Genomic DNA, 13,259 nt, shown 5'->3' with positions numbered 1-13,259 from the left:
GCACAAGCAATGAAGCGATGAGCAAGTTGTGAGGCAGACACCAAAAGGATGTGTTAATTATCGCACTTGCTTTTAGGTGGTCAAAAGGGATCAGAACACGCATTTAAGTTATTGACCAAGAACAATAAGAACCAAGAGTTAAAAACTAAGAAAATAAATTCATAAAAGCTATTAGAATTATAAAAAAAAATTCATTAGAATTACGATGTTGTGATATTTCTCTGTATTTACAAGAGGAAAGGTTTTATGTTTGATATTTTGAATTAACTTAAATTATTTTACTTAAGGCGATTTTAAGCCAACAAAGCTCCCTACTTTGCGAGGGTCGGTGGGAAACTCGAACCCGTGACCTTCGTCACAAAACAACAATATTTTAGTTGCGTTAAAGCTCACCCCAAATTATTTTACCATATAGTGGAAATATCGTTATACACAAAACTTAATTACAAAAAAAAACCAAAAGGGGAATTGAAAGTAGTGGGAGTGGGCAAAAAAGATGTGCAATTTGCAAGTGGTGGGCATTGTTGTTTTAGGGATTGGTCGTTTATGTTCACAAAACCAAATCAAGTGGAGAAAAAAAGAAAAGAAAATCAAAACAGCATCTCTCCTGGTGGGAGAGCACTTTTATTTATTTTATATATATATATATATATACTGCTTATTTTCTTTTTGGCTAGAAATTAAAATGATTGTTGGTGATTGCATGCCCAAAAACAACATATGATGTTGAGTTATGGTGGTCCAGGCCCAGAACATTAAAACAAATTAATTGAGATCTGATGGGCGTGAAATTATTGCTCAGCAGCTCCATTTACTCTTTACAAAACCCAACTCCAGGCCCATTCTAACCACAGTAGAAAATTATAGCGGCCTCAAGCCTGTAGTTGTAGAACCGTGAGACATGAGGAAGATGATGAATTGTACTCGTGAAGAAGTTGAGTCGAAAGACGTCGTGTCTAATATTCTCCCAACAGTTTTGTTTGTTTAGTCGTTGTGGTTTAGTGAAACTCAAGAATGAGGTTCTAAAACAACCTAATCAAGTACTCCTTGCAGACCTCTTCTCTGCCCTCCTTTTTTCTGTCCACAATTCAAATCAGATTTCTTTGTATTTTGTTCGTATAATTTCAAAATTTTTACTGGTTACCTCCCACTTAGTTGTGTTATACACTTCTTTTGATTCTCTCTATTAAATTTAACGGGTCTTACAGTTTTGTGAAATATTTATTCAGTACGTCATGTTATGAGTTCAAAATTTTCTCAATACATATATGAAAGACCCTCTCTTAGAAAGAATTCTAACTCCGTCTATAAATAACGATTTTGATACCTCACAATCATGGTACTTGAGGTACAAGTAATTTACAAAACGCATTGAAAAACCAGAGGGTATAGAGATGACCCAGTTTGTTGCTTTCCTAAGTGTAAGCAAAACCCACGGAATTCATGGCTTCCATCTCTGAATTTTGGTCTACAAAACCAATTACAAAATGATGACGACGACGACAAATCACTGCACAAAACCAGACCGTAAATCTGAACATTTTGCATCGTAATTTGGAAAATCCAAATAAATACAAACAAATTAAGAAAAAAGACAAAGGTTTAGCAACTTAACTTCTATCTCTATGTACATGTCAGATTGTGAAATTACTTTTGTCTCAAATGGATCATGCGTAAAACGTCACCATGTTTGTTGTTTGCATTTTTGCTTTCTCTTCTGTGTTTTTTTTATTTTTTATTTTATTAATTAATTAATATTTTGGTTGGAGTTAAATCTGTATTTGCATTTTTTAGTAATATGAAACAAAGTTTCGTGATGGAGTGGGATTTTTTATCAGAATACTGGGAACATGGTTCTGTACATTAAATATTATAATATAAGTGGTTGAATATTAAAAAGAAAAAAATCTAACTACTTGTATTATGACACTTAATGTACCAACCGTGTTTTCGGCACATTGAAAATTTTCTCCATGCAGAGGGCCTAAAGTTTCTTCAAAAGATGGTGCACATTCATTGCCCTTCTGCCTACTCCAACTCCTTTTGAGTTTTGACTGCCTAAACAAGGAAACCGCAGAAGAAGATTAAGTGCTTTTGTATTGTATAGAAGTGGGCAGCTAGCAGATAACTTCTGGGTATACACTAGAGAAGCTCAGCTCAAATTCTTCTAGTGCTTAGTTGAATTGGGAATGGCCAGCTGTATTTCACAACCCAACAGACCCTACATTCTAATACTTTTCAAAATACAACAAAATAAAGTTGTTTGTGTGGTAAGCATCAAAACTTCAACTTTGGTTATGTTTTGATTGAACGAAAGACCTATCAATCATTGAATATGTGGAAAAATACCTAGCAATCACTCAATATATGAAAAAAAAACTATCTTACTGATGGAGTTTGAAGTTCAGTTGACGAAGAACGTTCATCTTACACTAAGAAATCCTGAATTTGATTTCTCCTCTTTCAATGTTGTATGTATTAAAAAAAAAAAAAAATCATATTACAGAACATATGTGTTATCCTATTAGTCTATGAGTGTTTGATTGATAGCTTCAGTGGTAGACCACTTTACCATTGATGGAATGAATACGACAATCATTCTCCCTCCTTTGTACTTTGTAAAAAAGTAGTTTGAGATCAACACTTTTATTAAACAATTGAAATGGGCTTGTGAAATTATGACTGTCTTTCGTTTTGTCCCCTCTGACTGTGAATTCGGTTTTGACACATAACGTTTTATAAGATGTGTTGAAGAGTGCAGTTTCGCTCATCATCCTTAAGTTGTAGTAATACTCATCACTCCATCAATTATTATTAGAAGCAGTTAAGTTTCAAAGTTTGTGTAGCACATAGATTAAAACAAACTCATTCAACAATAATCAATAAAGTGGCGAGCAATAATATTTCTTATGTTGATTTGCCACTTTGAGCAAATTAGTATGTTGATTCATCACTAAAAAAAAATCATGAATTCGAAATTTGGGATAAGCACTTGAAATGGGTCCATACGCTTGTTTAAAGTGTTTGGCCCAATTGAAGTTGTAGGCATCAAATCTTGTACAAGTCCAAAATCATCATAATTGGGCCTTAATTAGATAATAAATGGAAGTTGATAAGGCTTGGTCCAAACAAAATACTTTTAATCCGCTGCTTTGCCAGTTCGACCCCAAAAATCGTTTGCCATACACTCTGAGCTGAGCGGGAAAGCTCGAATCAACGAACAGGTAAGCTTCCCAATCGATTCTCCTCTTCAAATCTGTTGATATATTTGTTTAATTTTCTATATGATTCGGATTAATCGTTTGCCATCACTTTAAACATAATTACTTGAGCCTGAAGGATTACATTTCGAACACGCAGGAGTCTTATGAATGTGCCTGTAGACGAAGGTCTGCTCCTATCGATGCTTCTGAAGGTGATGAATGCGAAGAAGACGTTGGAGCTCGGTGTCTTCACTGGTTATTCTCTTCTCACTACTGCTCTTGCACTGCCCGCTGATGGCAAAGTATGTAATACTCGTTTATTAATATTATTCATGTGTTTTTTTTTTAATTTTCTTTGAAATAGTTAGATTTTCATCCTTTTACGTGTAGCAGCTAGCTAGATTAATATTTCAAATTTCAGATAACAGCAATCGATGTAGATAAAGAAGCCTATGAGGTTGGACTGCCATTTATTCAGAAGGCTGGGGTGGAATATAAGATTAACTTTTGCCTGTCAGATGCCTTCACGGTCCTAGATGATCTCATTATCAAAGTAAGTTAATGTTGGTGATTTAAGTTGGAGAAAGTAGGTTAGGCCATTATAATTTATAACACGGGGTGACCTGTGTGTATTGGAAATTGTACTTGTGTGTGGTTGGAAGGAACCCATACACAATGGAGCTCTTTCCTTTGGCAGAGTGCATGACCGTTAAGCTGGCCCACCTAAGTTTGTCTCTAGATTTCGAGTAACAAATTGGTAAATATGAATAGCATTTGTCTTTAGAATGAAGAGAAAGCTACACAGTTATGGAGAATGTTATCTGCATTCTCAAATTAGCATGTTAAACCTCTTCTATGAGTGTTTAATAATATAATGTTGATCCTGAGTAAATACTAAATAATGGTGAATTTGGGATGTAATATATCATCACGATACTTAGCTTAAGTAATAAGTAGTAGTAGTTAATACTATATTATTTGATTTGGAGAATTAAACGTGCAATCAATTAAGCAAGGGGAGGAAGAAGGGAGCTTTGATTTTGAATTTGTGGATGCCGACAAGGACTGTTACATGGAATATCACAAGCAGCTGATGAAGCTTGTGAAGGTTGGAGGAATCATAGCATATGATAACACATTGTGGTTTGGGACAGTGGCGGAGCCTGAGGAGAATGTGCAAGAATTTGCAAGGAAGGGCAGAAAACAGTTGCTGGAACTCAACAGCTTTCTTGCCGCGGATGACCACGTTGAGCCAGCCGTTGTTTCCACCGGAGATGGACTCACCCTCTGCATGTGTCTCTGTTAGCTTGCTGAGTAAGAAAAACCTCTCATTTTGAAGTTGTCTAATAAATAATTAAAACAATTTTATCTGTGTCAATTAAAATGGTTATGAACATTATCTTGGTTGCCTTCTTAACGAACTTCATTTAATCTTGGGAGATTTTCTATTCCAAATTTTAAACATAAAATTAATGTGGGTTTTATTTTATTTTGATTTTAAGAAAGTTTTTGTTTTTGTTTTTTTGGAAACAAGGAATTCTGTGTTAATTAATTAAATTTGGGAAATGCTTTTGCTACCGGCCACCTTTTGGGGATGCGTCCGATTAACCTAATGGTTTATGGTGTGCTTAATGTGACCTTAGCATTTGAACTTTGCGTCTGCCCTGTTTTTTAAATGATCATTTTCTCCTAGCATAGCCAAAATGAACATCATCTTGAAAAATACCTCCTTTGTTAAAATTTAACAGAGACGCCTGTTTTTGAATTTTCTTTGTAGCATGTGATCAATGAGACACTCAAATGAAATTATATTTCACCATTCAGTACTACGGTCTGGTAGTATTCCTCTTCACTTGCAAGTGTGAGGTTTTAGACTAGAATTTAGTGGGTGGCGAATTCGATACCAAATTAGGCCGCCCATTGTATGGCTTTGCTGAACTTCTCCTCCCCTTAGTGTAAAAATATCGATGTACTAGTAAAAAAAAAAATTGATGTTATATTTCTAATGATACGGTAATATTTCTTCAGAATAAGTAAGAGTTATATAAAACATGTTTACTATTATCGTGGCGTTTTGAACCATTAATACAAAGTCATGTGGAAAACTCTCAACATGACCTTGTAAAAATAACCTGTGACGTCACAATAGTTGTGGATCTGTTTCATCTAAGTTCTTTCCTAGAATATATATATCATAAAGTGCTATTTTGTAGGGTAAAGTTAAGATGTTCCTTATCTTGGATGTGAAATAAAGGAAATTAGATTCGAAATTGGAATTTACAGCTCAGAAGTGTAGAAATACTTTTTATGCAAAATGAGTGCATGCAGAAGAAAGAAAGAGCACAAGCAATAAAACAAGGAGCAAGTTGTGATGCAGACACCAAAAGGATGTGTTAATGATCGCACTTGCTTTTAGGTGGCAAAATTGGGGGAGGGGGGATTCTCTACCCTTCTATACCCTCGTATTTGAACGGTGTCAATATCTTATATTGATTTTTTTTTTTTTATAGAGATAATAAGACAAAAAACAATATGTGAGAGGAAGGGATGGAAGGGGATGAAAATAGGAGGATAGAGAATCCTCCTATGGTCAAAAGGGGTCAGAACACACATTTAAATTTGAACGTAGCACTTTGGGATCTTTTAAACTTTTGATCTCCAACCGATATGTCAAATTTTAAACATAAAATAATAATTCATATGTATTTTTTTTACATTGGGAATGAAAAGAAACAAAAGGATAATGATTTAAACCATTAAAAAAAATAATAAAAAGCATTTAATAATTAATTAAAAAAATCTGAAGGTGGTGTCAAATTTGAGCGTAAGGGGGAGAGATGTCAATTCATGTCATGCCACATCAGATTTAGCTTCTCGGTTGAAAAACATTAATGCAGACTTTTGTTACCGTTATTGCTGATTTGGACATTTTGACATCTCCTTTGGAGATGATCTAAGAAAATAAATTCACAAAAGCTATTAGAATTAAAATATAAAAAAAAAAAATCAGTAGAATTATAATATTGTGATATTTCTCTGTATTTACAAGGAAAGAGGTTTTAAGTTTGATATTCTGAATTAACTTAAATTTCGGTCTACAAAACAAGTACAAAATGATGACGACGACGACGAATCACTGCACAAAAATTTGAATATTTTGCATCCTAATTTGGAAAATCCAAATAAATGCAAATAAATTAAGAAAAAAGACAAAGGTTTTGCAACTTAACTTCTATCTCTATGTAAATGTCAGATTGTGAAAATACTTTTGTCTCAAATGGATCATGCATAAAACGTCACCATGTTTATTGTTTGCATTTTTGTTTTCTCTTCTGTTTTTTTATTTATTAATTAATTAATATTTTGGTTGGAGTTAAATCTGTCTTTGTCTTTTTTTAGTAATATGAAACAAAGTTTAGTGATGCAGTGGGAGATTTTTCAACATACAGAGAACATAGTTCGGTACATTAAGTGTTATAATACAAGTTATTGAATACTTTAAAAAAAAAAATCTAACTACTTGTATTATGATACTTAATGTACCAGTTATGTTTTCGGCACATTCAAAAATTTCTCCAGGGGGCCTAAAGTTTCTTCAAAAGATGGTGCGCATTCAATGTCCTTCTGCCTACTCCAACTCATTCTTTTGAGTTTTGACTGCCCAAACAAGCAAACCGCAGAAGCAGTTTTTGAAGGCTGTGTTGTTGGCTAAATAAGTGCTTTTGTATTGTATAGCAGTAGGCAGCTAGCAGATAATTTCTGGGTATACACTTGAGAAGCTCAGCAAAAATTCTTCTAGTGCTTAGTTGAATTGGGAATGGCCAGCTGTATTTCACAACCCAACAAATACTACATTCTAACTACTTTTCAAAATACAACAAAATAAAGTTGTTTGTGTGGTAAGCACCAAATCTCCAACTTTGGTTATGTTTTGATTGAAAGAAAGACCTATCAATCATTGAATATGTGGAAAAATGACCTGTCAATCACTTAATATGTGGAAAAACTAACTCACTAATAGAGTTTGGAGTTCAGTTGACAAAGAGCGTTCCTCTTATACCAAGAAATCCTGAATTCGATTTCTCCTCCTTCAATGTTGTGTGTATTAAAAAAAAAAAATCATATTACACAACATATGTGTTATCCTATTAGTCTTACGAGTGTTTGATTGATAGCTTCAGTGGTAGATCACTTTACCACTGATAGAAAGAATACGACTATCATTCTCCCCCCTTTGTACTTGTAAAAAAGTAGTTTGAGATCAACACTTTCAATAAACAATTGAAATGGGTTTGTGAAATTATGACTGTCTTTCGTTTAGTCTCCTCTGACTGTGAATTCGATTTTGACACATATATCATTTTAAGATGTGTTGATGAGTATATTTTCGCTCATCATTCTTAAGTGACGGTAATGCTCACTACTCTATCAATTACCATTAGAAGTAGTTAAGTCTCAAAGTTTGTGTAGCAGATACATTAAAACAAACTCATTCAACAATAACCAATAAAGTGGCGAGCAATAATATTTCTTATGTTGATTTGCCACTTTGAGCAAATTAGTATGTTGATTCATCACTCAAAAAAAATCATGAATTCGAAATTTGGGATAAGCACTTGAAATGGGTCCATACGCTTGTTTAAAGTGTTTGGCCCAATTGAAGTTGCAGGCTTCAAATCTTGTACAAGTCCAAAATCATCAAATTTGGGCCTTAATTAGATAATAAATAGAAGTTGATAAGGCCTGATCCAAAGAAAATACTTTTAATTCGCTGCTTTGCCAGTTCGACCCCAAAAGTCGTTTGCCATACACCGTGAGCTGAGCAGGAAAGCTCGAATCAACGAACAGGTAAGCTTCCCAATCGATTCTCCTCTTCAAATCTGTTGATATTTTTGTTTAATTTTCTATATGATTCAGACTAATCGCTGCTTGGGTCGTTTAATGAATCAATTTCTTCCCACATCTAAAATTCCCATTCCGCGACTATCCGATCAGTTTGGTTGCCGAGAAAATGCTAGAAAGGAAACGAAAATCTTAAAATTCTCAGTGTATCTGAACGTAAATTTCCCCTATTGAATTCCAATCGAATAATCTATAGTAGTTGAATCGTGTTTTGTATGAATATTTTGGATTTGTATAAGCTAGGGTTTGTGGAACTCTGAACAGGGCTGAGATTTTTAGGTTAACGTTGTTCAGGGACTGAGAGATGGCGTTTATAATGGAGTTTGCTGAGAATTTGGTATTGAGGCTAATGGAGGACCCTAAGGAGAGGGATAGGAAGTTCAGGGAGCACGTGTATGCGGTGAAGGACCGGTGCCAAAAGACCAAGGACATGTGGGCGCTACCCCTCCGTCCCTACGGATTTTGGACCTTTGAGCGCCACAATTCGCAGCTTCGTTGGGATGCTCAGATTAGCCAGGTTGAAGGCCGGAGGGATCCCTATGATGATCTCCTCGAACACAGCAATGATCTCGTTACCCCCAAAACTAAATGAGTGCATAAGGTATGCTTTTTCAGTTTTAAAGGCATTCTGTGTTTCTATTGCATTGTTCGGAATGTGTGGATGCTCTGCATTTGCTTTCAGTGGCCTCCAAGAGAATGGAAGCCAAATACGTCTTCATGCTAATTGCTCCAACGCATGTACCCAGGAGAGTGTGTATTGGCATTAGCGGTAGCTTTGTGCTATATGTGTGGGTCATTGCTACAAGTTTCATGTTAATTAGTCTAAATATTTCCGGTGAGAATCTTTCAATAAACTCATGGTTTATATTGGCATGGGACATTGCTGGTCTTGCATGTGTTTTGATTTGTATGACCCTTCTCTTTTAGGTAAGCCCTGGTTCTGTTGGATTGAATCTTTTCATAGGTTAGGCACCAACATTTCATCTGTTTATGCAAATTCATGGTTTTATCTTTACGCTTATCCGCTTGTCACTTTTTGGTACGTAGAGAAACAGTCAGTAAGTTATTTTGTATTTCAACTATCCACTATGTACATTTTATAGACGAGAACAAAGGATTGCATCCGCCTTAGATTTTGTCGAAGGGCATCATCGAAGTTCAAATATGTCCTTTCGAGTTGAAACTAGAAGTGCTGTCTTTTACGTTCGATTGTATTGTGGGATAAGCACACTGTAATTGGGTTTTTTGGGCTTCCGCAACCTTTAAGAATAGTGCTTAAGATCTCAGGTTGACGAGATGAATGATATTGGATGCTCTCTTTCCTTGTTGCAGGTCGAGCCATCTGCATAGTTCAAGTTGAGGCTTCTGTTGCAGTTCGGAATTTGGTGTTGTCGTAAAACGTTGTTCGGTTTTAATGTTTATTCAAGATTGGTCTCTGTTTGAATAAGAGTCCCATGTATCTTCGGTATTGCGGAACAAAACATTTAATGTGTTAATTCTACAAGTTTTCTATTATCGTACAATCGTTGGTTTTCCATTGGCTTTAGTTTGGGATTACGCAGACAACACGAAATAAAAATTCGAATTAGGTTTTTTTTTTTGTAAGTTTTGATACCTTAATCTCTGTAAACTGAAAACGTTATTTTTCGGAAAGAAAATGCTATTCACACTTATTTTTATTTTTTACACACCTTTGTTAAATTTTTATTATTGATTTTCAATTTATTTGATCCAATGATCGAAAATTAAAAATAATGAGACATAAAAATGAGTGTGAATGCCGCTAACACCCTTTGTAATTAGATAGTTTGGACTTGAATCCGGTGTAAGACTCTCTCTTACTATTATGATTTCCTTTCCTCCTTTTTTATCACACTTTTCTTTTTGTCTTTTTGTCTATATAAAAATTTCAAAACAAGACAGTTGACGCAGGTTAATTATAACCGTTTAAATAAAAGGAAAGATAACAGGAGAGGAAATAGAAAGAGAGAATCCTACTCCCTTGTATCCATGGAGTAGGAACTTAAACGAAAACGTAAGCAATGCATGCTGTCGAAATCGTAAGCCAACAGGACTTGCTCGCCCCTTACATATTTGTGAAGATGTAAGAAGCAAAGCAACATCGCCGAATAAACTTCGAGTTCCGACGGATAGTAACCCATCCAACGGAGGCCTTAATATCCATCAGAACCAGACATTTCCTTTCAACCAGAATCGGCACCAAAATCAGTCGGTATCTAAACAATCGCACGCCAAGAGAAGGGTAAACGACCTTTAACAAACTGAGACACAAGTTGAAAGGGTCTAGAAGTAAATTTACAGAAGTCGCTAGCTAAGCTAAGTAGCTATCCACATATCTTCAGTTCATCCACAACCCGCCAACCCTAAACACAAAACTCAAAACAAATCTGATTCTTCCGATTCTTCAATCAGAATCGGAAGAATCAGATTCAGATTTGTGCTCGACGTTTGCAGCTGCATCTTCTTTCTTCTCCACCTCACCCTTTTTAACCGCATTGGATATCTCATCGATCGGAACAAGGGGTAGATAGCGGAAGATGGCATAGCCTTTGCGGGTCATGTGCTTTACGGTGTGGTTGTATTTGTCAGACCAGCGAGCAGCGGTTGGTGCAGCCTTCTGTGCCACTGTGTGGATGGAAGGGTACTTGTTGAGTCCGACCCACAGCTTCACAGATTGGTTCAAGACAAAGTTCTTGTACTCAGTAGCTGCATAGTGAATAGCTGAGCGTGGACCGCCAGTTTGAGCCTCCCTTACAAATTTCTGTCCCTTCTCCGCTGCTTTCTGGATCAAACAATGCGCTTGGCTCGCAACCTGCTTGGCCACAGGTGGAGCATGCTTATCGAACTTGTCTGTAGCTTCATCTACCTGTTGAAAATGTCATTAGTTCTTCAAGAATCTCGTACTGTACAAATCTTTGCTCATACATGATACATATCAACATCTAATAAATCTCAATCAACGTTGATCATATATGTAAGCATGCACAGAGCATCATAAAACCGCAGAACATATAAACTAAAACTCACTAAACACGTAGCTCAAAAATCAAGTTAGCAAATACACAAAAAGTAAACTAGTTGGATCAGAAGCATCAGTTATCCATGAAGATGTCGAAATCGCAGTTCACGGATGATCCTTCACTCTTATTACAATGGGATTCCGATGGGACTTTTCGGCATAAGGATACATTCCCAGACACAAAATACAACTACACAAGTAAAAACCCCCTTTCACAATTCATAAGCAAACCAACAGTCACATCCACCGATCAAGCACAACCTCATACAATTTCTACCATCTGTTCACAAAGGACACCAAAAAAAACCATAATTTAGCACTTCACTATTCCTTCGACAATCCGAACCAATCTTACATTTCGACTTTGTAATTTTGCATAAATTACATTTCGACATGCATAACAACCACACATCTTTCTCATTTCACAAATTAACAGTTTCAGTTTCTTTCTTTCGAGTCAGGAAAAGAAGAGAAGAGAATACCTTGGTGTCGAGAAAAGAGAGGACATCGTCAGGAACGCCCTTGAACTTCCGGTAAACAGGACCGACGACGGCGGTGACAGCGCCCTCCACAGTCCCGACCGTTGATCTGAGCGGCCCAGAGTTCTGCTTAGCGTAATCGTACAGACTCGAAACGAACACCAGCGTCTGAATCGCCGCCACCCTCAGAAACCGTAGATGCTTCAGTTCCTTCTCCTTGCTGTTGATCTCTACCCCATCCTGCACACACAAAAAATCAAGAAAATCAGATAGTTGGCAAAGATCTACGCAAACAAAACGCAAAAACAAATCCAAAAAATATAGATAAAACGACAATTCAGATGATCGGAAATTCAATTACATCAACGGTTGCCATTGTTTGCAGATTGTTTTTCTGGTTTTTTAGGCTCCGGGAAGTCGCGACTGAAAGAGCAAATTGTGTTGCGAGGTCGAAAAATAGAGAAATGGTTTTATTTATAGCGGCAGGAGTTACGAGAGGAGTCTGGTGCGTTCGTACGACGGACGGTGGATGTCGGATCTGTTTTGTAGTGAGTGGGCCCCAAAGTAGGTCGACTAAGGTGCCAAAACAAGGAGAAGTGATCCTCTCTCCGGATCCCTTCCTTAAAACCACCAAATCAAGTGATCTGGATTTTTAAAATTTCATCTAACTGTTCATCTGTTTTAAATTCTTAAAAATTATCATAATTTTAAACCGTTAGATGAAATTTTAAAGATCAGGATCATCTGATCCGATGGCCTCCGGATCTCTTCTCCAAAAGAAGGGAGGTTTGTGGAAGTTTCGGGAAACGAGCTTGACATAAGGAGTCTCGTGGCGGGTACCCAGTAGCTTTGCCTCCATCATGATCGAGTGTGAGACTGAAATGTTTTCTGTGGGCCTTGTCATTACATCGTACGTGGGTCCCACTACGAAACCACTCGTTCTAAGTCTAAAACTAAACGGACGCATTTTAGGGGAGAGATCTAAGAAACGTTGAAGTCCTCGATTAATTTATTATACAGCGCAATGTAAAGAAGTTTCTTTTTATAATAAAATGATATTATTATTTCAACTTACACTTGAGTTAGAATTCAAGACATAATAAGTTAAAAGAAGTTTTTTTTTTTTTGAACAAACGAAATTATTTATACTAAAGAAGAGGGGGAGGGGAAAGGCTTAATGTCACAATTGGTTAGTAATAATGTGATTCAAAGTAAGAATCGAACCTAAGACCTCACACTTACTAATGAAGACGAATATCACTAGATCATACTGCTAAGTGGCTATTTATTATTATAAATTTGATAGTTTTCTTAATACTAATTACATTGCTATTTATTATTATAAATTTGATATTTACCTTCATTTATAATTGAGAAATTTTAAATTTAATTCCAGTGAATGACGAGTTTGTAATTTTGACATAAAAGAATTGATGATTGAATTATTACTTAAATAAAATATTAATTAATATTTTTATATTCTTATTAATGACATATTCTTTAATTTATAAATTTAATATTCCGTATCATTATCCTAAATACTAAATAGCAAAAGTGATTTTGACATGAACTTGCAATTTGCAAGATAAGAAGTCATCTGTTGTTGTAATTATATACTTTTGTTGATAGTAATCC

General features: G+C 35.7%; 3 protein-coding genes across 4 annotated transcripts; 2 read left to right on the top strand and 1 right to left on the bottom strand.

The window, feature by feature from the left end:
* The first annotated feature begins 3,344 nt into the window (after nucleotides 1-3,344).
* LOC137731728 (flavonoid 3',5'-methyltransferase-like) lies at nucleotides 3,345-4,562 on the top strand. The gene is made up of 3 exons (XM_068470920.1): nucleotides 3,345-3,505; nucleotides 3,625-3,756; nucleotides 4,216-4,562. Exons 1-3 carry the CDS (start codon nucleotides 3,368-3,370, stop codon nucleotides 4,507-4,509), a joined length of 564 nt encoding a protein of 187 aa, XP_068327021.1. The 5' UTR covers nucleotides 3,345-3,367; the 3' UTR covers nucleotides 4,510-4,562.
* Nucleotides 4,563-7,963: 3,401 nt separating this feature from the next.
* LOC137731725 (uncharacterized) lies at nucleotides 7,964-9,620 on the top strand. 2 transcript variants are annotated; one of them, XM_068470918.1, is made up of 3 exons: nucleotides 7,964-8,051; nucleotides 8,385-8,706; nucleotides 9,438-9,620. In XM_068470918.1, exon 2 carries the CDS (start codon nucleotides 8,410-8,412, stop codon nucleotides 8,695-8,697), a length of 288 nt encoding a protein of 95 aa, XP_068327019.1. In that variant the 5' UTR covers nucleotides 7,964-8,051; nucleotides 8,385-8,409; the 3' UTR covers nucleotides 8,698-8,706; nucleotides 9,438-9,620. The 2 variants fall into 2 exon arrangements, with proteins under 2 accessions (XP_068327019.1, XP_068327020.1); XM_068470919.1 differs by having other exon boundaries at nucleotides 7,965-8,051; nucleotides 8,400-8,706.
* A 464-nt stretch (nucleotides 9,621-10,084) lies between these two features.
* Nucleotides 10,085-12,135, bottom strand: LOC137731724 (REF/SRPP-like protein At1g67360). Its single transcript, XM_068470917.1, has 3 exons — nucleotides 11,986-12,135; nucleotides 11,628-11,864; nucleotides 10,085-10,992 (listed from the first exon to the last, which is right to left on the bottom strand). Exons 1-3 carry the CDS (start codon nucleotides 11,998-12,000, stop codon nucleotides 10,531-10,533), a joined length of 714 nt encoding a protein of 237 aa, XP_068327018.1. The 5' UTR covers nucleotides 12,001-12,135; the 3' UTR covers nucleotides 10,085-10,530.
* Nucleotides 12,136-13,259: the final 1,124 nt, after the last annotated feature.

Source organism: Pyrus communis, chromosome 4 (assembly GCF_963583255.1).
Source record: "Pyrus communis chromosome 4, drPyrComm1.1, whole genome shotgun sequence".
NCBI lineage: Eukaryota > Viridiplantae > Streptophyta > Magnoliopsida > Rosales > Rosaceae > Pyrus > Pyrus communis.
This window is presented reverse-complemented; position numbering and strand designations above follow the sequence as displayed.